Here is a 21,954-nt window from a genome sequence, read left to right on the forward strand (position 1 = left end):
CAAATTAGTATGTGTGCACCGGTTCACAATACATATCATTAAGTAACCAAGCAACTGATGTCTAGACTCACGTTCCCTTGTTTATCGATTTGCTGTTTACACCTTTTATACATATCAAGTTGGTAACGAGTGGGCATTTTCAATCCGTAACTTTCGTTTGCTCTAGTTCTATCATTAATTTTATTAAACGAAACCAATCAAATCCTCCCCAAATCTTAATACACATGGGAATTAAGAAGCCGAGACTAAACCTTATTGAGATGTATAGGCTCGATGAGGTACAGTATCGACGAGGTATCATATTGCATACCAGTTTGTAGTATGGTACGTCATAGCAGTACTGGGTACCTTTTAGGGCACGTATGAATCACACGAGCACAATAAGGGCGTGTATTTAGGTTTAGAAACTAGGGTTGCAACTTGGGTCGGGTTTTGGAAATCATGGGCCTTGGGTTTGGTAGCTTCTTAGGTTGAAAAACCCGATCTAATATTGGGTCGATTCAGGTTTAGAGAAAAAAAATTCGAAACTTGAAACTAGGGGTGTAACTCAAGTCAAATTTTGGGAATTCGGGTTGCGCTTTTACCCTAAAATTGGGTAGGGTTCGCGTTGATTCCTTTTCATTTTTTAGCAAAATCCCAACCCGACCCAAGTTGCACCCCGGCGAAACGCAACCCCACTCTTATAGTTGTACTACGACTTTCTTAAATATGTCTTGAACAACATGGTAACTTATTTTCTAATATATTAATATAATTGTTTTCATTAGGCTGATCATATTTGTGAAATGAAAAAAGTAGTTCCTTCTTAAAATTATGCACTTGATGATACAGATTTAGATATTTTTGGCGTGAAAATTTGTTGTTTTCAACAATTTTTGAAATTATTCATTGTTGTCCCTAGCTAAATAATAAAAACCCAACCTAACCCAAACCAACCCGAGAAACTATCTTGAGCAGGGCCGGGTTTGAGAGGTTTTCTCAAAGAAAACTAAACCTGACCCGACCCGACCCGACCTAAGATAATTTCTCCGGTAGGGTGGGCCCCTGTAAAACCCGACCTGCCCGACCCGAGTTGCAACCCTATTAGAAATTCTGTATTATGAATTAGCTATTGAAACTGCGCTACCATGTCTTGATAATCTCACTAACTCAATCTAGTCTTTTATTATTTAAACAGTTGTCAAAGGTAATCACAATTCCCAAAAAAGCTATAAGAAGCCAATTAAAAAATAGACAAGCTGAGTTTGTGCATTATTAAAACCATGGTTTTAAATTTCGACCGAAAGTTCGGATTTCGGTGGAGACCGACACCGAAATCACCCAAAACCGAAACGGTCATTTATTTCGGCCGAAATTTCGGTTTTTCCGAAATTTGACCCAAAAAATCTGTTATTTTAAATATTAATTTAATATTTCACTGAAATTCCGACTGAAATTTAATATTGAATTTGGGTTTTATACCAGATTTCGACCGAAATTTCGAAATTTCATTGTCCCAAACCGAAATTTTAAACCTTCATTAAAACATGGCAGTGCCAGTAGCAGTAGCTCATAAATCAGGGACATTTTTTGGTTAATGTTCGACGTGTCGTATAGGATGGCCTGGTGGAAAGATGAACGGTAATGATTCTTACCTTTTTTTTTACCTGGGACAGCCTCCTCTATTGTATTTATCACTGCACTGGTACTAGAAGGGCTGTCCCAAGTATAAAAGGGGCGAAAATATATCGTTTCCATTTTGCCTGCACGGAGGGACTGACTTATATAATTCAGACTCATTTTGGTGTTGGGACCTTTTGTTAACGAGCGAGAGAGAAGAAGGAATAGGAGAAGAAGAAAAAAAATAGGAGGTGGAGGAGGAAGAAAAAGCGTGGGGAAAAGATGAGCGGCCACGATTCGAAGTATTTTTCTACCACCAAGAAGGGAGAGATCCCTGAACTCAAAGACGAGCTCAATTCCCAGTACAAGGTTACATCTCTCTCTCTCTCTCTCATGTCTTTCTCCGTGTTGTTCGATCGTAAGCATTTGGAGGTTTTAGTCTTTAATCTGTCTCGATTAGGACTTACTTTTTCGTGATCTTAGCTTTTTACCTAACTAATTGGGGAACATCTTATCAGATCCCTTGGTCTCTTCTTTGATTTTCTCTCTCCGGTTTTCTCTTCTTGTGTATTTCGATTTCTGTTTCCTCATTCTTTTTTTTGCTTACAAATTTTCATCTGAATCGATGAGATCGGTGATGGATATGGATTGATCAGAACCGAATCTCGTCATTTCGATCGTAAGGAAAGCCTGATCTTGGCAGTTTGTTTATGTCTTCAAAATTTGGATTTCTTATTGAAGATGGAGAGGATTCATGGGAACTTCTTAATATAATATCTTATTCTCTGTTAAATTTGGATATGATTATGTCTTAGGCATGGCGAAATTGGCATTAAATTGGGAGGAGATTTATCTTACTACCATAAGGATGTTTGTTTTAAATGAGTGTTTTTTGTTGAATTTGGAGAAAATTCGTATACATAGTAGTAAACTGCAGAAGCCCTATGCATATAATGTATCAAAGCAGTAAGCACAGTAGGGTTTTCAATCCATTTTTAACATCAATCCTTTTTGATCCATATAATGTACCTCCCTATCTAGTCTTTGACCGGGGCAACAATTGAGCTATCCCAAGCTACTATGATTTCTCCTGAAGCCCCTTCTGAGTCTAGAGAGGAGAGCTTAAAGCTACTTTTGCAGCCCATCTCTCTGACCTTTCCATCTTTGTTTCTTGAATACACACAATGTGAGGCTTATTTACCTTTAGAATCTCCTTGATGTGAGCAAGCTTCTCCAAGGATCCCATCCTCCTAGCATTATAGCTCAAAATCTCCTTGATAAAATTGCTACATATAGGTTCCTTTCTAGGGTCCTGCTCCGTCTACCTCCTACTCTTCCTCTGCTTTTTTGCTTGCTTCCCTACATTCCATCATAATTTATCGATGATTATAATCGAAAAAGTTTCCCATAAAATCGTTCTATGGTTATCGCATCTATGATGTTCAAACGGGTCTCGTGTTTGCCTCTCTCTTAGTTCGGCCTTTAGGAATAAAATTCTTAGATCTTATTCCAAACCTCAAAACGGGTCTTGCAAAACACTAGTTGATTTCATGGTGTAGTGATTAAGTACCATGGTTGGATTTTAAGCATTGTGGTTCAACTCCCATTATGGTGGTTTTTGTGGAAGTGCAACAAACCAACAATTATGCTCCTCCAATATATTCTTACAAGTTCGTGAAAAATTTTCAACAATTTGAAGCTGCAGTTCTTTTGTTGCATTGTGGAAGTTCCGACCAGATCATATCTGTTGGTGATATGCTTGACTGCACCTGAGAGGACCAAAATGGGAAAGACAAACTGACTGCGAAACTTGTAATAAATCATTTGATGACGTTATATTTTATATCTTTTCCGGACCACAAAAAGTGAAGGAACCCTTAACATCATAATTCCCATGCTTTAGTAACTAAAAATCTATCATGCAAGACTGGGTTTGTAATTTCTTATTGTCTTGACCATCCACTGTCACAGTTGTTATCTTCATCTGCATGAGCATAGCCTGTGATGGAGAAGAAAAAAGGTCGGGCAATGTCCAATTTTTGGAAAGATGATAGAAGAAAAACTTCACCGAAGTTCTTTACTCTGGCCACCATTTGTTCTATTTCCTGCATGCTTATGAGTTCATTTCAAAATTTCTGTTCATTATTTTTTATTGGGGTTGATTCTCATCTTGATGACTATTTAGTGGACTGCTGTTCTGTTATTTGAATCGCAATTTATTGGATATGTTGTCTTCAGGCTGGTTAATTGACATGTGAAGCTTACTCTTATTACTATGCCATGTAGGATAAGAAAAAAGATGCTGTGAAGAAGGTAATTGCTGCAATGACTGTTGGGAAGGATGTTTCGTCATTGTTCACGGACGTTGTAAACTGCATGCAGACAGAAAATTTGGAGTTGAAGAAACTTGTCTATTTATATCTTATAAACTATGCTAAAAGTCAACCTGACCTAGCTATACTTGCTGTGAATACATTTGTGAAGGTAAGTGCTTTTGAAATTGTAATGGAAAATCCATTTTTTCCGTGCCTTGTGCATGATTATGCATAGTAATGGAATCATTCTTCTTAAATATTTATTCCTTATAAACCGCCTATGCAATGTTTGTTCATGAATTTCCATTTAGATCGCATATAAAACTACTTAGTTCTTTTAACTGCTCAATTCATCTCTCACATACTTAGGTGTTACACTCGTTCAACGACCTTGCGGGAATCTGAGTGCTGGAAGTTTCCTTTAGCTGTTAGGTGCAAAGTTTCCTGAGATAGTGTTGTGATGTAGGACTTCTCTAGGTAAGAGAATGCTTGGAGGGTTGGAAGGGCTAGCTAGGGTACTGTCGAGAAGTGAACTAGCAAGGTTTTAAATTTCGGTTTCGGTGTCGGTTTCGGGCCGTAATTTGGCTGAAATCATGTAAAAATATGATTATGATTTTGTTTTTGTTTTTTATTTCGACCGAAATGTCTAAAATTTCGGTGTTATTTTCGGCGATTGCAGTGGGAATTTTGGCTATTTCGGTGAATATTTCATAAATTTATGTGGGAATTATAACATTTCGGTGGACTTTTTTAAAATTTCCGTGGAATTTTGTAAAAAAGGCTAAAAACGAAATTTCAACGAAAATTTCGGTGACATTTCGGCGAAATTTCGGAATTTCCGTGAAATTTCGCCGAAATCTTGTAAAGAAACGACTTCATGTAAATTTCGTTTCGGTCGCGGCTGAAACCGAAATATTTCGGTAAACTTTTTGGCCGAAATTTAAAACCATGTGAACTAGAGGGGAACCACTTTAAGGGTATCAACGGAAAAGCAAATGAATTCTCAGAATTGGACAAAAGTGTGTAAAATCCTAATCTAGCCCCACAATTGGAAAATTTCACACATGTTTAAGATTAATTTGGACTTCCATCTGGGAGGAACGAAATAACAGAATTCACTCTAATCTCAGACGGCATAAACAAGTGATTCTCCAAACCATTATCAACTCCGTCCAAACTTGCACCAGGTACCTCCATTTGAACGATGAAATCAATGATAGAAATTCTCTGTTAGCATCCCATTGGGAGCTCCCTCTCTTCCCCAGATCTAATACTCAGAAGACCTGCTGTTGGATTGAACCTGAGGAGGGTTGGATTAAAATTAATACCGATGCCTCGCTAGATGAAGAAGGAGCCAGTATTGGGGGGTATCCTTATAGACTTTGAAAGTAAAATTCGTGGTGCTTTTTCCACTAATGTTACCAAAGACCAAATTAGAAATCTTGAAATTGAGGCTATCTACCATGGTTTACAGCTTGCCCTCCAAAAGAAATTCACCCATATTTGGATTGAGTCGGACTCACTCTTTGCTGTCTCCATCATTACTGAGAAGACCCGTTGCCTGTGGATGAAATTCCAAACTCTGTACTCAATCAAGAAAATGATAAACCAATTAACAGAGTGGAAGATTACTCACACATGGAGAGAGGCAAATGAGTCAGCGTATTTCCTCTCAAAAGCGGGATGTCCCTGCAAAGGGGAAGATATTCCGGTCTCAGCCCTCCCTTCTCCCCTTTTGAAAGTTGTAACTCGGGATTCTTTGAGAATTCCCTTCACTCGGGTGTAATTCTTTCTTTCTTTCTTTTTTGGAATATATCTGGTAGGGGTCGACCTAACCCCAGCTTATCCATCAAGAAAAAAAATGGACTTCCTCTATGAATTCTAAACCGGTCTTTCTCTAATCTATAAATCAAATGATTTTTACCAAACATTTTCTTAATGAAGTAACAGTCAACCTTCATAGGTTTTGCTGTGTCATGAAAAGTTGAAAACTGGGTTAGAAATCTTTGTAGCACATGTAAAATGGTGAACACGTCATATTTGTGTTTCAGACTGATTAGTCATCCCTCATGGGTATTTCCATTAACATGGACGCTGAATGGACTTTGCTAACAACTTGGCATTGATTCTGCTACATTTACTAAATTTTTACTTGCCTTAAAGACAATGTAGTTTTTGCTATTAATTGTATTTGTTTACATCTTGGCATGCCTAACTTGCATGATTTGCAGAATTAAATGCCCTTGTATTTTTGGTTTATTTTAACTTGTCTGCTCTAATAAATATCTTTGTTTTTTATTATGTTATTTTCACTTCATTAGGTCAAAAAAAGAAAGTTACATTGATGCTTAATGTAGCTGCATTCACTGACACACGGACAAACTTACAATTATTCTATGCTAGGAAGCTTAGGCATCAATCGGAGGATGCTTTTTTAATGGTTTTCCATGGCAAGCTTAAAAATGTTATATGCCTGTAGATTTAGGCTAATTGATGCAAGTACGGTGAATCAGGAAATACTCCAATATGAGTTTGAACTTGGCATGCCAGACCCTAAAAAGAAATGAAACATGAAAACTAAGTTTTTTTATGGAGCTTTTATATTGTGTCCGTGTGTAATCATGCCGCCCTCAATATTTGATCCAACAACAGCTGAATTTGTAAGAGGCTTTTGTTGGATCAAACATCAAGGGCAGCACTTATGTCGGTTCCCCATTATACGCAACTACGCACGCACACCATATAATTTCACGCTTGTTATGTATTTGATTTGCTTCTTTCTTTTTCCCTTTAAAATGTTGTCTTGATTGAAATCGTTCACCTTTATGATAGAATTATCATTTATCCATTTATGTTAACAAAACTTAGAAATTTTATTTAAATTATTTTGAAGTTTTAGCTACCTGTGGTTTTTGCAACAATTCTGTTGTCATCACATTGTTTTGTTGCACTATTAAGTTCTGTTCCTTTGCAGGATTCACAGGATCCAAATCCCTTAATCCGTGCTTTAGCTGTCAGGACTATGGGATGCATCCGTGTTGATAAAATTACAGAATATCTCTGTGATCCACTTCAGAGATGTCTCAAGGTTTCTTTATCTTGATTTGTGTTTTTCCTTTTGTCATTTGAGTTATTATTGGACTCTTATGTTACTTGTTAATATTTTACATGGTTATTTTATCCTCTTTTTTTTTCCAAATTGTCAGGATCTGGCTTCATTTTGAAAGAACCATTGTGAAAATTCACTTTCTTTTTTTATTCTGCATTCACTGACAGGATGATGATCCTTATGTTCGAAAAACAGCATCGATATGTGTTGCTAAGCTTTATGATATAAATGCTGAGCTAGTGGAGGATAGAGGATTTCTAGAGACTCTCAAGGATTTGATTTCTGACAATAATCCAATGGTCGTAGCAAATGCTGTTGCAGCACTTGCAGAGATCCAGGAAAATAGTAATCGACCGATCTTTGAGATCACCAGTAACACCCTTTCGAAGCTCTTGACTGCTCTAAATGAGTGCACTGAGTAAGTCCGGAAAAAGACTAGTTCATTTTGACATTTTATCCCTTTGCTTCTCTTTTCTTTTACGGGCATACACACAATTATTAGGAACAAATACTGTCCTAAAAATGTTCCAATTTCTCTAAAAGGCTAAACCTGTTATCTCATTACCCTTTTTTTTGGATATGTTGCTTTTGTGGAAAAAACTTGAGTTAGACTTAGACATGTAGATTTTGGTTGAAAGTTTTGATTCAAAATATTTTTCATAAGGCTTCATGTTTCTCTGTCATTTGGGCACAATAGCAATTGGCCTGGTTAGAATTTCAGTGGAACCTGTATATATGATGCTTTATTCAATTCTCTTTTCTTGTTATGTATAGGACTGCCATATGATTTTCTACCCAAAGTTGTATCAATAATTTTCTTGAAATTGTGGTTGGAAATTAAATATATTAGATGGCAGTGAAAAGGAACATCACAAGACTGGCAGAACGGTGTTGGTATTTGCCTTGAATTTATAAGGAATCTTGGGAGATTTTTCCAGACACTTATTTCCTTTTTTTTTTATAATTTTTATTTGGTTATTATTATATTTGAATCCTGAATACGGTCTAATGTTTCTGCAGATGGGGTCAAGTTTTCATATTGGATGCTCTTTCCAAGTACAAGGCTTCTGATGCACGTGAAGCTGAAAATATTGTCGAACGGGTTACTCCACGTCTGCAGCATGCAAATTGTGCAGTTGTACTTTCAGCTGTAAAGGTATTGCCTAGATATTTATAAATAGTTTTTTTTTCTAGATTTTTATAAATATAGCTATTTTTTTTAATGGTATTATAAATATAGTTATTAATGAGCCAATTTCTATATTTTCAAAAATATAGTTAATAATGAGTCAATTCCTACTTTCAGCTGTAGAGGTATTGCCTAGATATTTATAAATAGTTTTTTTTTTTTTTTTCTAGATTTTTATAAATATAGTTTTTTTTTTTGAATGGTAGTATAAATATAGTTATTAATGAGCCAATTTCTATATTTTAAAAAATATAGTTAATAATGAGTCAATTCCTATATTTTATAAATATGTTTAACTATTTGAAATTCTTTGATATTATTTTGTATAGCCACTGTGTGTGCATCTGTTTCCAGAAATTATTGAGTAAGCGCCACTCACCTCCCTTCGTGCAAGTGTGCAACTAAGCTAAACCTACATATTAAACTAAACTTTAAGCTTAAATTGTGCTACCAAGGGATAATGATGTCAACAGTTTGAGTTGTGCCATCAGGAGCTAATGTCTAAAAATATAAAATATGCTCTGTGAAGACTAATTTCTATTCAAAACTGTTGGTTCTAGTCTATATGCTCTCCATATGACTCTTTGCAGACACGCAAGCTCTTGGCAGTGATATGAACAGTATGGCAAGATACATGAAGGGTGCCATAAACATGCTTTATCTTTGAGAAAACATTTTGAATAAAGTGATAAAAAACTAAAACATTAGACACTAAAGCTGCTAAATTTGTCCTGTATAAAAAAGGGTGGACAATGCACGAGGCTCCCGCCATTGCGGGGTCTGGGGAGGGCTAGATGTACGCAGCCTTACCCCTGCAAAGAGAGGCTGTTTCCGTGACTCGAACCCGTGACCTCTAGGTCACAATGGAGCAACCTTACCATTGCGCTAAGGCTCGCCCGCTAAACTTATCCTGTATATTGAATGAAAATCATAAATTTAACCATATGTCTATATATACCCTCGTGGTGAATTATTTCTGTTATCATTTCTATATCTCAGGCACGACTTGCCTGATTAAACTATTTAGTATTTAGCTACGCAATTCCGTACATAGTCTAGGAGAGTATTAAGGCTGAATTTTATTGTGTTGGGGTCTACTGAGCATAAGCTAAGATAAGCCGTATTTTAATTTGGGATTTCTCCTTTTGTTTTCATTGTATTTTTCTCTTCCAATGGTAATCTGTGTATTGACTCCCAAAAATTTCAGTTATTTTACGGATTCTTATGTCACTGGTGCATATTATCATGTCATGAATTGGTTGTTGCAGATGATCCTTCAACAAATGGAACTCATCACCAGTGCTGATGTGGTCCGAAATCTTTGCAAGAAAATGGCTCCTCCTCTAGTAACATTACTTTCTGCGGAACCTGAGATACAGTATGTTGCTTTGCGAAACATCAACCTTATCGTTCAAAGGCGGCCTACGATCCTTGCTCATGAAATCAAGGTTGTTTTAAGTAACTGTTTGTTATCTAATTCCAGTAGAATTTTCAATCCTAGGATTTACATGAATTTTGATTGTATCATTGTATGCCCTTGCTGTCCTTAGGTTTTCTTCTGCAAGTACAATGATCCAATTTATGTGAAGATGGAGAAGCTAGAGATCATGATAAAGCTTGCATCCGATCGAAACATAGACCAGGTATTCAACTCTTTTCTTGATTTTTTCGGAACTATTAGTTCTAACCCATCTTGCGAGGTTTGACATCTGTCTTGTCACAGGATGTTTTTGTCCTGAAATATTTGTTCTATTGATTGCTTGTTAGTTGTTAATGACCGTACTCATATATTTGGCGAGAAATTACAAACCCAACACCTTACAGGGGACTCCTTGGTTAACCCACAAAGCCATTCATCAGTCATCACACGGCTGGCTTCCTTGAGGATGAGCTGTACACTGACAAGCCAGAAATATGTCAAACTTCTTGTGAAGGACAGTAGCCACACCGAAAACAGTATTATGCTTGCATAAATGACTATGAGAAGCTCCTTCCACAAGAAAAAAGGGATGAAATGCACAGATCTGAGTTCTTGTTGAAGGGGAAATAACATATTGGGTTCCCTACGCTTGATGAGATTTTGCATTTGTTGGTACATTTGATAGTATTTTTGTTGTCTTTTATTCACGAAAAGACACGGAGCATGGTTATCAGATGTACCCTATCATGGTGTTAAGATATGTGGTTGCTTTGTGAGTGGCCAAGTATCTTGGTTTTGGCTCTTGCAGTTGCTTGTTTGGTTGGTCCATTGAGCATTCTTTGTCTTGTTATTCTTGTGATGTCATGAAGTCTCGTGCACACCTCTTACTGATATTGTTGAGTTTCATTATTGCATCCATTGAAAATCATATATATACGAGGAAAGTGAAGCTACACACTCGTGTAGTTAACTTAGCTACACCGCCGGCTTAAAATACAGTGGGCCCACATTGTTTGGGTGATCCAAACCATTCATTTGATAGGCCCTCACATTGATAGGGTGTGCCCAAAAAATCAGCTCCATAGGATCATCCCAACCCTTCAAACTATGGAGGCAAAAATGGACAGATTGGTGAAGGTTTTTACATGTCCATTTTTGCCTCCACAAATCGTAGGGTTGGGATGATCCTATGGAGCTGATTTTTTGGGCACACCCTATCTATGTGAGGGCCCATCAAATGAATGGTTTGCATCACCCAAACAATGTGGGGCCGACTGTATTTTAAGCCGGCGGTGTAGCTAAGTTAGCTACACGAGTGTGTAGCTACACTTCTCTCTCTCTCTCTCTCTCTCTCTCTCTCTCTCTCACACACACACACACACACACACACACACACACACATATATATATATATATATATATATATATATATATATATATATATAGAGAGAGAGAGAGAGAGAGAGAGAGAGAGAGAGAGTAGTGTTCTTGCGCAGCTGCTCAGATAGCTTATCTGAGCAGCTGCTTCGAAAATTCATGTGGCCCACATTTTTGGGGTGATCCAAAGCATTCATTTGAAAGGCCCTTCCATGGATAGGGTGTGTACCAAAAATCAGCCCTATAGGATCATCCTAACCCAATCAAAGGTGGAGGGGAAAATGGACAGACACTGTCTCTGACCATTTTTTCCCTCCACACATGGCAGGGTTAGAATGATCCTAAAGGGCTCATTTTTGGTACAGACCCTATCCATGGAAGGGCCATCCAAATGAATGCTTTGGATCACGCCAAAAATGTGGGGCCACATGAGTTTTTGAAGCAACTGCTCAGATAAGCTATCTGAGCAGCTGCGCAGGAACACTTTTCTCATATATATGATTTTTGGGAAAATTAATAGCTTTTGACAGCTGGTTAAACAATAAAAGACAAGGTAAGTTTGTCACACACACACGCTATTGCTATTTGCACAACCATGTTTTGATATATATATATATATATGATTTTTGGGAAAATTAATAGCTTTTGACAGCTGGTTAAACAATAAAAGACAAGGTAAGTTTGTCACACACACACACACACACACACACACACATGTGCGCGCTCTATTGCTATTTGCACAACCATGTTTTGAGAATGATACAAACTCACCTTTTCTTTTCCTTTTAAATTGGCTGCTGAGACATTTTGGGGAATTGTAATAGCTTTTGACAGCTGGATAAATAATAAAAGACAAGGTGAGTTTGTGTCATTGTTAAAACATGGTAGCGTAAATATGAGTAGCCTACATACATACATACATATTTATGCACGCACACGCACATACACATAAAGTTTTTTGGGGGGGATTTTGACTCTCTTGCCTTAACACAGTGTAGAGTTGTTTTTCTTTTTTCCCTGGTAGGTTACTATGGAAAGTCAAGACTGGTAATTATTTTGTAGGTTCTCTTGGAGTTCAAAGAGTATGCCACAGAAGTAGATGTGGATTTTGTTAGAAAAGCTGTCCGTGCTATTGGCCGCTGTGCCATCAAGCTAGAGAGAGCAGCTGAACGATGCATAAGTGTGTTGCTGGAGTTGATAAAGATAAAAGTAAACTATGTTGTGCAGGAGGCTATTATAGTCATCAAGGACATTTTCAGACGATATCCTAACACGTGAGTTGTGAATTTTTGGTTCTGCCACACCATTTTTACCAGACATGGATGGTTCTAATTCATTTCAGGCTTATTTGTGTACCCTTCTTCGTCTGCAGCTATGAGTCCATTATTGCAACCCTCTGTGAGAGCTTAGACACTTTAGATGAACCGGAGGCCAAGGTATTTTTTTTTCTTTTTCTTTTTATTGTTTAATTTTAAAGAATGGCTGAGGAGTCCAAGTTTTCTAATAGTAACATCTATAGTTTACTACCAGATTTTTACCCAGATTCTTTGGTGCAGGCATCGATGATATGGATAATTGGTGAATATGCAGAAAGGATTGATAATGCTGATGAACTCCTTGAAAGCTTCTTGGAGACTTTTCCAGAAGAGCCTGCTCTGGTCCAGTTGCAATTGCTGACTGCAACTGTTAAATTGTTTCTTAAAAAGCCAACCGAGGGCCCACAACAGATGATACAGGTCCTTTGCTTTTACCATCATGATGTCCTCGTGATTATGAGCTGTATTCGTTGCTTACAACTTCTTGTCTGACATGTGCTGTTTTTTTCTTGGGGTTCCCAAATAGTGCATTCTGTTTATCCTGATTCCTACAACTTTGCAGCCGATCATATATATAATATCCTTCCTTCCATTTACCTATGCATTTCCAGTTGGTTTTATTCATTGTGAAACCATAACACATTAGCTGCCTGTCCCTTGATTTTTGTTACCCCTATAAATTAGGGAACATGACCTTGGATAGGATAGAATGGAAGAAATGATCCACGTAGACGAACCCAACTAGAGCTAGGATTAGAGTCGGGTAGATTCCTTTCACCTTCTTCATGAAATTTTTCTGAAGGATTCATTTAGCCGACCCCAACTGGTTTGGGAAAAAGGCTTTGTTGACTATAAATTAGGGAGAAGCATTGACAGAGAAGATAGGGAGAATGGGGAAAAGAAGTTTTGTGCAGGTTGAAGTGAAATCCTCACGACTTCACTCTATTATATATAATACCAATTTAAAGAGAGATTTTATATGCTGCCCGGCTGTGAAGTCCAGTGTGGGCGTACCACCCTTGATATTTGATCCAACAGCAGACCACTTTTTAAGAGTCTGCTGTTGGATCAAATATCAAGGTTGGTACTTTTATCGTACCACCTACACTTGACTTCACGGCCGGGCACCATTTAATTTCTCATTTAAAGAAATTACAAGCATAATACTTTTGTTTAGTTCAGTCTTCATACCAGAATTCATATTTTCAAGAGAGAAGTCTGCATAGGTTTAGTTTATCTACTTTCTTGCGTACTACACATGTTCGAAACAGAGATATATTTTGTTCATACCTATCAAAATATTTTTTTTTTGGAAAGATAAAGCCATCAAAATATCAATTACTTGTTTTTGATGTTGCTGCTTTAATCACATTGACAAGTTGGTGGGGGACAAATTCCTAATCCACAAAAGTTTGCTTGCCCTTAGTGAGGAGATACTCTACATCTTTTATTTGGTTTTGCTCTTTAATTGTTGATATAGCTAACTAACTGTCTCTAAGGCAGGAACTGTTCATCATGCATGAGCTTTGTTTTTGGTCAGCTAATGTTTACTGGCATCGGATGCTAATGTTGTTACCAAAAGGATTAAATCCATATTATGATAAGATAAATTACAAGCAACACTTTCTCTTGCTCATTCAAGCAGAAAGTATTGTTACCATTTTACATTTATAGATTTTATGTTAAAATTCTATAGCGCAGTTTTTATTGTACTTCTCACTGTTTCCATCATCTCTATTGTGCTTCAATCACTTGTGTACAGGTTGTTCTGAATAATGCTACTGTAGAGACTGACAATCCAGATCTGCGAGATCGTGCATATATATACTGGCGCCTTCTTTCAACCGACCCTGAGGTATATATTGAAAGTATTTTTAATTTTTGACACTTTAGAACACAACTATTTGCTCATGCGTGACAAATTTCCTACTTTATCTCAGGCAGCCAAAGATGTCGTGTTGGCTGAGAAGCCAGTGATAAGTGATGATTCAAATCAACTTGATCCTTCACTTCTTGATGAGCTTCTCGCAAACATTGCGACCCTTGCGTCTGTTTATCATAAACCTCCGGATGCATTTGTAAGCCGTGTCAAGACGGCAATCCAACGGCCAGAAGATGAGGAATACCCTGATGGAAGTGACACCGGAAATTCTGAATCACCCGCTCATGCGGTTGACAGTACATCGGCTCCTTCTAGTTCTAGTAATGTTCCACAAGCTATAACAAGGCAGGCAGCAGCTGCGGCACCAATGTCTCCCGCACATGCGGCTCCAGTGCCAGACTTACTTGGTGATTTAATAGGCCTGGATGGTGCTCTTGTCCCTGTTGATCAGCCAACAACACCTTCTGGGTGAGGATTATGGATTCCCAAATCTTCTAGAATTTTAGTCATGGTTTTAAATTTCGGCCCAAACCGAAATATTTCGGCCGAAATTTCGGATTTCCACCAAGACCAAAATTCGAAATTTGCAATGTCTCATACACTATGGGGATGGTGAGAAGAGATATATTTTACATCCAGAGGGGCTATAATTGGAGATACCATTGTTTCTGGTACAGAAGTTCCTATATCAATGGGAAATTTCGGAAACTGAAATTTTGTCTTCATGGCTCATTTACAAGATTTCCACCGAAATTTTAATGATGTCCACCGAAATTTAAGGATTTCCACTGAAATTGCCAGAATTTTAAAATTACCGAAAATTTTAACCAGATTTCATATGATTTCGGCCGAAATTTCCACTGAAACCGAAATATTTCGATTTCGGTGGTGGCTGAAACCAAGATTTAAAACCTTGATTTTAGTTAGCTTTGGTAATGGCATTATCAGAAATTTTAGATTAGTACTAATGCATGTCATGCATGTAAATAGCACTACGATAGCCTTCTAACAATGTCTGTACTCTTACAGGCCTCCTTTACCTATCTTAGTACCAGCATCAACTGGTCAAGGCCTACAGATCAGTGCACAGATTATACGTCGCAATGGTCAAATATTTTACAGCATGTTGTTTGAGAATAACTCCCAGACTCCTCTTGATGGGTTCATGATACAGTTCAACAAAAATACATTTGGTCTTGCAGCTGCCGGACCTCTGCAGGTGATTATCTTGGCTTAATCCAGATTTTTCTGAGACTTTCTTTGTGCCCAATTGATCTGGTTTGGATCATTCTTCTGTTTGCTAGGTCCCACAATTGCAACCTGGTACTTCTGCAACTACCCTTTTGCCAATGTCGGTGTTCCAAAATCTCTCCCCTGGACCGCCAAACACACTTTTGCAGGTTGCAGTAAAAAATAATCAGCAGCCAGTGTGGTACTTCAATGATAAAATTTCACTGCAAGTTTTCTTCTCTGAGGATGGGAGAATGGAGCGTGCAAGCTTTCTTGAGGTATGCCAATTTCGTTTTACTGATCTGATGCATTTTCTGGATAATCTCATTAAAATACGTCAGAATTTGAACATAGTAGTAATTTGTTTACCTGTGAATGATGGTTTCATGTGTAATTGAGCATTGTTTAGAGTTAATACAGTATTACTTTTATTAGCCTGAAACTGTGTGGGCAAGAGCGTTGAACAGCTTTAGTGAAAATAAGCCAAGTGAAACCATGCATTAGCTTTGAGTCTATTGGCCCCTTGGAGGATTCCCATTAAAAACTGTAATCACTTCATTGGAACTAATATTGTCATCATTACGCAATCTCTGGATGATTGCAATATGAGGTTGTGGAATATGCTAATATTGTCATTTCTGTCGCCACACCCCTTGTCCAACTGCTCTCATTTGGAGGTTGTGTGCAATATGCTTGTACACCATTGCAATCCTTGCAGCTAAATTACATTAACAAAGTGATCCACAAATTGATGCTTGAACACTGCATATTAGTATCCAGAACATTAGGCTATGTTGAACATTATTAAAATAACTAAAGCTTTGTTTCTTTCGACATAAAGTAGGGATAAAACTATTTTTTTGCCCATTTTTCCGCTTACAAGTGGAAAAATGGGTGTAAAATTTGTTCTCATGCCCATTTTACATTGAAAAAAACTGAGTCTAGAGGAAAAAGAGAACGTAAATGCATAGAGTTTAGGTATGCCCGATTTTGAAGGTTCTTTATATTACACCCTCACATCATATGGTTATGTGGGTTTCTTCTTAACCTTCACTAGAACAATTTTATTGTCTTATGGGGAGATTGATTAGTTGTATCTGTTATCCTACATGCAGACATGGAAGTCCCTTCCCGATTCGAATGAGATAACCAAGGACCTACCAAGTCTCGTCATCAACAGCATTGAAGCTACCGTTGAGCATCTAGCAGCATCAAATGTGTTCTTCATTGCAAAACGAAGAAACATGGATCAAGAGGTTATGTATCTGTCTGCCAAGCTTCCTCGTAGTATTCCATTCCTGATAGAACTTACAACTGTTCTTGGGATCCCTGGAATCAAATGTGCGATCAAAACCCCAAGCCCTGAAATGGCACCACTCTTCTTTGAGTCTGTAGAGGCTCTTCTCAAGTGATGCTGTAGGTATGTTTGTAGCTTAATGTACAATTTATGATTTGGCTACTCACATTTTGTTCTAGTTTTGGGTTTTTTTTTTCCAGTGATTTGAAGTGATTGGAAGGGTGTTGGGAGTTTAGTTCAGATGTAAGGGTTTTCATTCAGGCTAAAGCTTTTGATACGATACACAGCTGCATTATTAGGGCAGTTGCTCAAATCTATGTATGTGTGAGACCCACAAAACTTCCTTGTCACTATCATGAATTGGGCATTTTGTAATTTTTGTCTGCATGTATCTTCACTCAATTATTGAATTGAAAATCCTAAGAAAGTCATTTTTTATTCTACTTGGGCTCCATTTCTGCCTTGTTTATGCTAGATCAGATCTGTTGATCTTAAATGGCAGCCAAAAAGCTGGCAAAATGACGTTGGGAAGACCTTGATTGGATCATCCTAGCGCTTGATCTATCAACCCTTGCTTAGGGTTCTGCAAAGTGAAGTTCAACTGTTGATTTTTGTAGTCTTTTATCTTACGGATGATATGTCCGTTCAAGATGGAACGAAGACCATGTGGGTCATCGTAAAAGTAACTTTCTCTGTAATTTCTCACTAAATTTCTGTTCCTTCGATTCCCAAACAGAAGAAACATCATTGGACATATTAGATAAGTTACTCTAACAGTATGTTTTATCTACTCTATAATGGCTTAGAATTCAAAACTATTGGCTACCAAAAGATTTCTTCAACGTAAAAATTTCATGTATCTTCTTTCGAAGAAAAAAAAAACAAGCATTTTATGTATCACGTTCATCTACTAAATCTCCCAAGTCCAAGAAAGAATTTAGTGGGCCCTGTTACTCTGTTAGATTTGAACATCTGCACCTCTGTTCAATGTCTACGTCGACCTTTATTCTTGGATAAAATACTACCAGCAAAAAAACAATGACTAACATCAGGCAAGACGGTCCAGGGATAAATTTGTCCAAGCTGCATAGTCATATCCCATGAATAGCTTGTCAAAGGATTTCTATCCCCACAGAGAACAACCTCAATAGGGGTATCATATCCATACTCTAGGGGTGCAACTCGGGTCGGGTTGAGGCCAACCCTAGCCCAACCTGGGATAGCTTTTTCTCAACCCTAACCCAACCCAACCCAAACCTCGGGTTGAGGATCGTCAACCCTAACCCAACCCGCCCCCAAATCGGGTCGGGATGTCAATAGGGGTATCATATCCATACTCTAGGGGTGCAACTCGGGTCGGGTTGAGGCCAACCCTAGCCCAACCTGGGATAGCTTTTTCTCAACCCTAACCCAACCCAACCCAAACCTCAGGTTGAGGATCGTCAACCCTAACCCAACCCGCCCCCAAATCGGGTCGGGATGAGTCGGGCTGGGTTCGGGTTCATCTAGGGCCAAATAGAAAAAAAAAGAAAAAATAGCATAATTCTAGAAATCATGAGAAAATTAGAGGACAGAGGTCGGGTTCGGGTTGAGCCTGACCCAAGTTGCACGCCTACCATGCTCCCTTGTTTTTATCTTCATTTTAGATTTGTCTGATTAGATGTTAGAAGGTGTTACGACTTACAACTCCTAAAAAGGTATCTACAACGGCCAATCTAACGGGTACCAAATAAAATATCAGAACAAGGGAGTGACGACGATACCATTTTTCAAGCTCAAATATATGTTTTCTTTCTCTCTTTGTATCTTTCGAAACAGAGAAAGGGAACAACTATATGGGTATACTTTTTATTTGTGTTGCCACATGCTTGTGTGCAAGGCCATTAGGCAAAATCAGAAGTTCAATATGTGAATGCTAAGTCTGTTTCTTATTTGTTTTATGTCCCGTGGGTCCCATCAATTGCACCAGTAGGAAAAGTGGTCCCATAATTTCACTGAATAGAGCATCTTTCCAAATTAGTTAACTCTAAAGAAATGCTTTGGCAGAGACCCACAGCCTTACTATTTGGGCATTTCCTCTAAGAAATATCTCTCTTTTTTAATCAGGTTTTCCTATGTTCTCTTTGACACTTCATTCCAAAAATATCTATGGCTATGAGATCTAAGGTCTCATTGTTGTTGCTTCTAAGGAAGACAATGGCTTTTTTGGGGTTTCTCCCACTTCTCATTTTTTAACCAACCCCCCATAGTTTGACTTCCTTGGCACATGATTTTCCACTATTTGGCTCTTCGTAGGATTAACACGTAGTACTACATATATCGAGAGGCCGAGAACGATCGAGAGAGATCGAAAGATTAAACAATGGATTCCCTATCTACATCTGATTGCTCATCATATAATAATATCCTCCATTAGTGGAGTGGAGGATAGAAAGACACGTCCTTTTGAAGCCAATGAAAGCTCATGGAAAGTCCCTACACATGAAAAAATGCCCTATATGATTAGAATAGAGATAGATGAGGTCAGATGGGTTCTCACCCATGTGGGCTCAAGGCCTCCACACATGGTGTCTAAATGTGCCAACACAACCAACACAATTTTCTAATGGTCCAATGTCTATCTCATCCCCCACATGACCCATTTCCTTTAAGCACATAAAACCCATATAAAACAACAAACTCTCATCTACCACTTCACTACCTTACAGCGGTAAAATCATAAGCCAACCCACCACAACTCATTGCTTGGTTGGTCACCATTTTTCTTTGAAAGATCAAATTCTACCTCACTGTCATGATCCAGTCAAAGGAGACATAAATCTATCCAAGCAATAGAGCTTACTCTGTCATGATCTTTTGACCAATATAGACTGCAATTCTATATTACAAACAGCTCATAACATCTGACAAGAATGCAGGTGAGCCTTGTCATATTAAGCCTTCTTAGATGGTTTATAAACAATTATTTAAGCCTTCTTAGATGTTTTATAAACAATTATTGCTTTATGACTAATACCCATTTTGTTTGTCTATTGCATGTTATTAGATCCTCCAATGGCTTCTCAAAGTGTCACAAGAACAGGCCATAGAAACTACTCCAAGTAGCAAGAGAATGTTAACATGTACAAGCACTAAAGCCTATCTCTTGAAAGCTCAGTTTACGCCATAATTTCATTTCTTCTAACTTATGCTGATCTGTTTTCCAGTAGGAGAAGAAAAGGAAAAGGAAAAGGATTGTGACGAATTCGAATCCGATGAAGTCGAGTTGGAATGTAAGGATTTGTTTTCCATTTCACTGACCAGGGCCAATAGCAGAACCCGTTTTTATAGCACTCTGAACTTGAGGAGTCTTAAAAACTTTTGCGAGAGGCGGGATTGCCTGCACCCTTTAAAAAAAGAGCATATGAGTCACAAGGTAGAGTCTGCCAATGTAGGCAATAAAGTTCTACCAATTTGCGATGCAACGGTATCAGTATCAGGCACTGATTATAGCAGTGATGGGTCAGTGAACAAGAAAAGAAGAGCGCTCTCTCGAATGAAAGAGCTAATTCGATGGGCTGCCACTGCCAAGTCCGATAAAGGAGGAAACAAGGGCTGGAAGGTACAATTCTTACTCCATGATTTCATTTTATAGTTTACGAAATATTGTGTGGTAAAGGCCATTTATAACAGAGGAATGATCTGGTATTACACTGAATTATCAGTGTAAGTGATTGCTAAAACCATTCTCTCTTTTTTTTGAATGGCTAAGCGCAAAATTATATTGAAACCAAATAGGAGGCCCACGACCGAGATGGTCTAGGCTACAATGTAGAGAAATACAATAAAAATACAAGAAAAACAAATATCAAGGCGGCAAAATATCAAAAATTTCCAACTCACCTCTCCCAACCCCGCTAACTTATCTGCCTTGCCATTGGCAGATCTTTTAACATGCTATCTTTGTTGGGAAGCTTTTTTTTTTTTAAACCCGGAAAAGAGTGCGGCCCTAGGGAGGACCTCAAAATTTTATAGAAAGTGAAAGAACAAGAGGATGACTGACCTCCTAGCCTCTGAACAACACGAGGGAAACCCCTAAAGGGAAACTCAAATGCCTGTGGCGAACCACCACCCTCCCAAACAACGATGGAGAAAAACTATTCTATCTTTTATCACAAGGTGGTCACATTTGGGGACCACAAACTAAAAACGATCAGTTGTAGCACTTACTATAATAATTTAGTGTTGGTACTCCAAGTGCCCACCATATGAAGTTCGATTGAACTAAAAAAATCTGCGTAAATGAATAAACAAGATAATTCATCTTTATTATATGAGTTCTAACAGTAGAATTGTCATTGAAGGTCCTCTACTTCCGTAACAAAGGTAACCTCAAAGCCCCACCGGACGAAATAAGCTCCAGTTCTAGTAAGATCAGCTTCAGATGGGATGTGGGTAGCTGTTCTGCTTACTCTTCGGCATTATCTCCTTTGTCGTTGGCATCTTCAACGACAAGTCATCGGACATTTACAAACCAGAATTTGGAAATTGACAGTAAGGAAACATGTGTTAGCCCAAAAGATGAGGAATGCGTGAGAATGGGGAATTGGATTACTACAGATTCTGAATGTAAGTATCTCTTTTAGTTTCTACATATGCAAACCATTGTCCCTTTTGGTTATGATATGAGATAGGATGGGCTCACTTTAACTTTCTGAATGAACATGCAGTTGTGGTACTCGAACTCTGAAACAAAGCAAAAGAAGATGTTCAGTGCAGTTACATCCACTTAATGGAATCCGTGGGCTCCACCTTACATGGTCCAAACTACCTTTCATCTATCTCAGTCTTGTCCAGAAAGTGTAACTTATGGAATTTATATAATTATTAGAAGCCATGGAAATGGAAGGGAGGATCAGTTTTTGAAAATGCTGGCGAGAAACGGTCGCTCTTTCTGAGGGATATCTTTTTTAACCAGCTTAAGTAGTTGGTTTTTCATGGACTCCAAATCTACAAAATGTTGTTTTTCTCCTCTCAATGAAAGATATCATTGTGCATTTGACCTCAAACTCCTTGCATAATATTGTGATATCAAATTAGTCTTTTCTATGAATGATTTCAAAAGTCCAAGTGCACCATCCATCTTTAAAAATCAATGAAGATAAATGTAAAAATTGATGAAAAAGTTAAGGGTGACAGGTGAGGGCCACTCTCACTTGAGTTGTGAACACTGAGCAGTAA

At 38.0% G+C, this 21,954-nt stretch overlaps 2 protein-coding genes across 2 annotated transcripts; both read left to right on the top strand.

Moving 5' to 3' along the window:
• The first annotated feature begins 1,753 nt into the window (after positions 1-1,753).
• LOC143860277 (beta-adaptin-like protein C) lies at positions 1,754-17,177 on the top strand. Its single transcript, XM_077370847.1, has 15 exons — positions 1,754-1,968; positions 3,886-4,083; positions 6,889-7,002; positions 7,191-7,441; positions 8,044-8,179; positions 9,481-9,660; positions 9,763-9,855; positions 12,072-12,283; positions 12,382-12,445; positions 12,566-12,745; positions 14,088-14,180; positions 14,266-14,675; positions 15,237-15,426; positions 15,512-15,715; positions 16,553-17,177. The coding sequence occupies exons 1-15, from the start codon at positions 1,882-1,884 to the stop codon at positions 16,847-16,849; spliced, it is 2,709 nt and encodes a 902-aa protein (XP_077226962.1). The 5' UTR covers positions 1,754-1,881; the 3' UTR covers positions 16,850-17,177.
• A 2,274-nt stretch (positions 17,178-19,451) lies between these two features.
• Positions 19,452-21,773, top strand: LOC143862660 (uncharacterized). Its single transcript, XM_077373728.1, has 5 exons — positions 19,452-19,652; positions 19,781-19,856; positions 19,941-20,335; positions 21,078-21,342; positions 21,444-21,773. Exons 1-5 carry the CDS (start codon positions 19,647-19,649, stop codon positions 21,461-21,463), a joined length of 762 nt encoding a protein of 253 aa, XP_077229843.1. The 5' UTR covers positions 19,452-19,646; the 3' UTR covers positions 21,464-21,773.
• The last annotated feature ends 181 nt before the right edge of the window (positions 21,774-21,954 follow it).

The sequence above is a fragment of the Tasmannia lanceolata genome, unplaced genomic scaffold, assembly GCF_043159265.1.
Source record: "Tasmannia lanceolata isolate RefF3 unplaced genomic scaffold, GAP_Taslan_0.1 ptg000037l, whole genome shotgun sequence".
NCBI classification, from domain to species: Eukaryota; Viridiplantae; Streptophyta; class Magnoliopsida; order Canellales; family Winteraceae; genus Tasmannia; species Tasmannia lanceolata.

Bases quoted from the DNA above. Each gene is read 5' to 3' on its own strand.
- LOC143860277 (XM_077370847.1), top strand. From the start codon at position 1,882: ATGAGCGGCCACGATTCGAAGTATTTTTCTACCACCAAGAAGGGAGAG. The intron at 4,084-6,888 runs GTAAGTGCTTTT...GTTCCTTTGCAG, and splicing joins CTGTGAATACATTTGTGAAG to GATTCACAGGATCCAAATCC. The intron at 14,676-15,236 runs GTGAGGATTATG...GTACTCTTACAG, and splicing joins CAGCCAACAACACCTTCTGG to GCCTCCTTTACCTATCTTAG.
- LOC143862660 (XM_077373728.1), top strand. The intron at 20,336-21,077 runs GTACAATTCTTA...TTGTCATTGAAG, and splicing joins GAGGAAACAAGGGCTGGAAG to GTCCTCTACTTCCGTAACAA. The intron at 21,343-21,443 runs GTAAGTATCTCT...ATGAACATGCAG, and splicing joins GATTACTACAGATTCTGAAT to TTGTGGTACTCGAACTCTGA.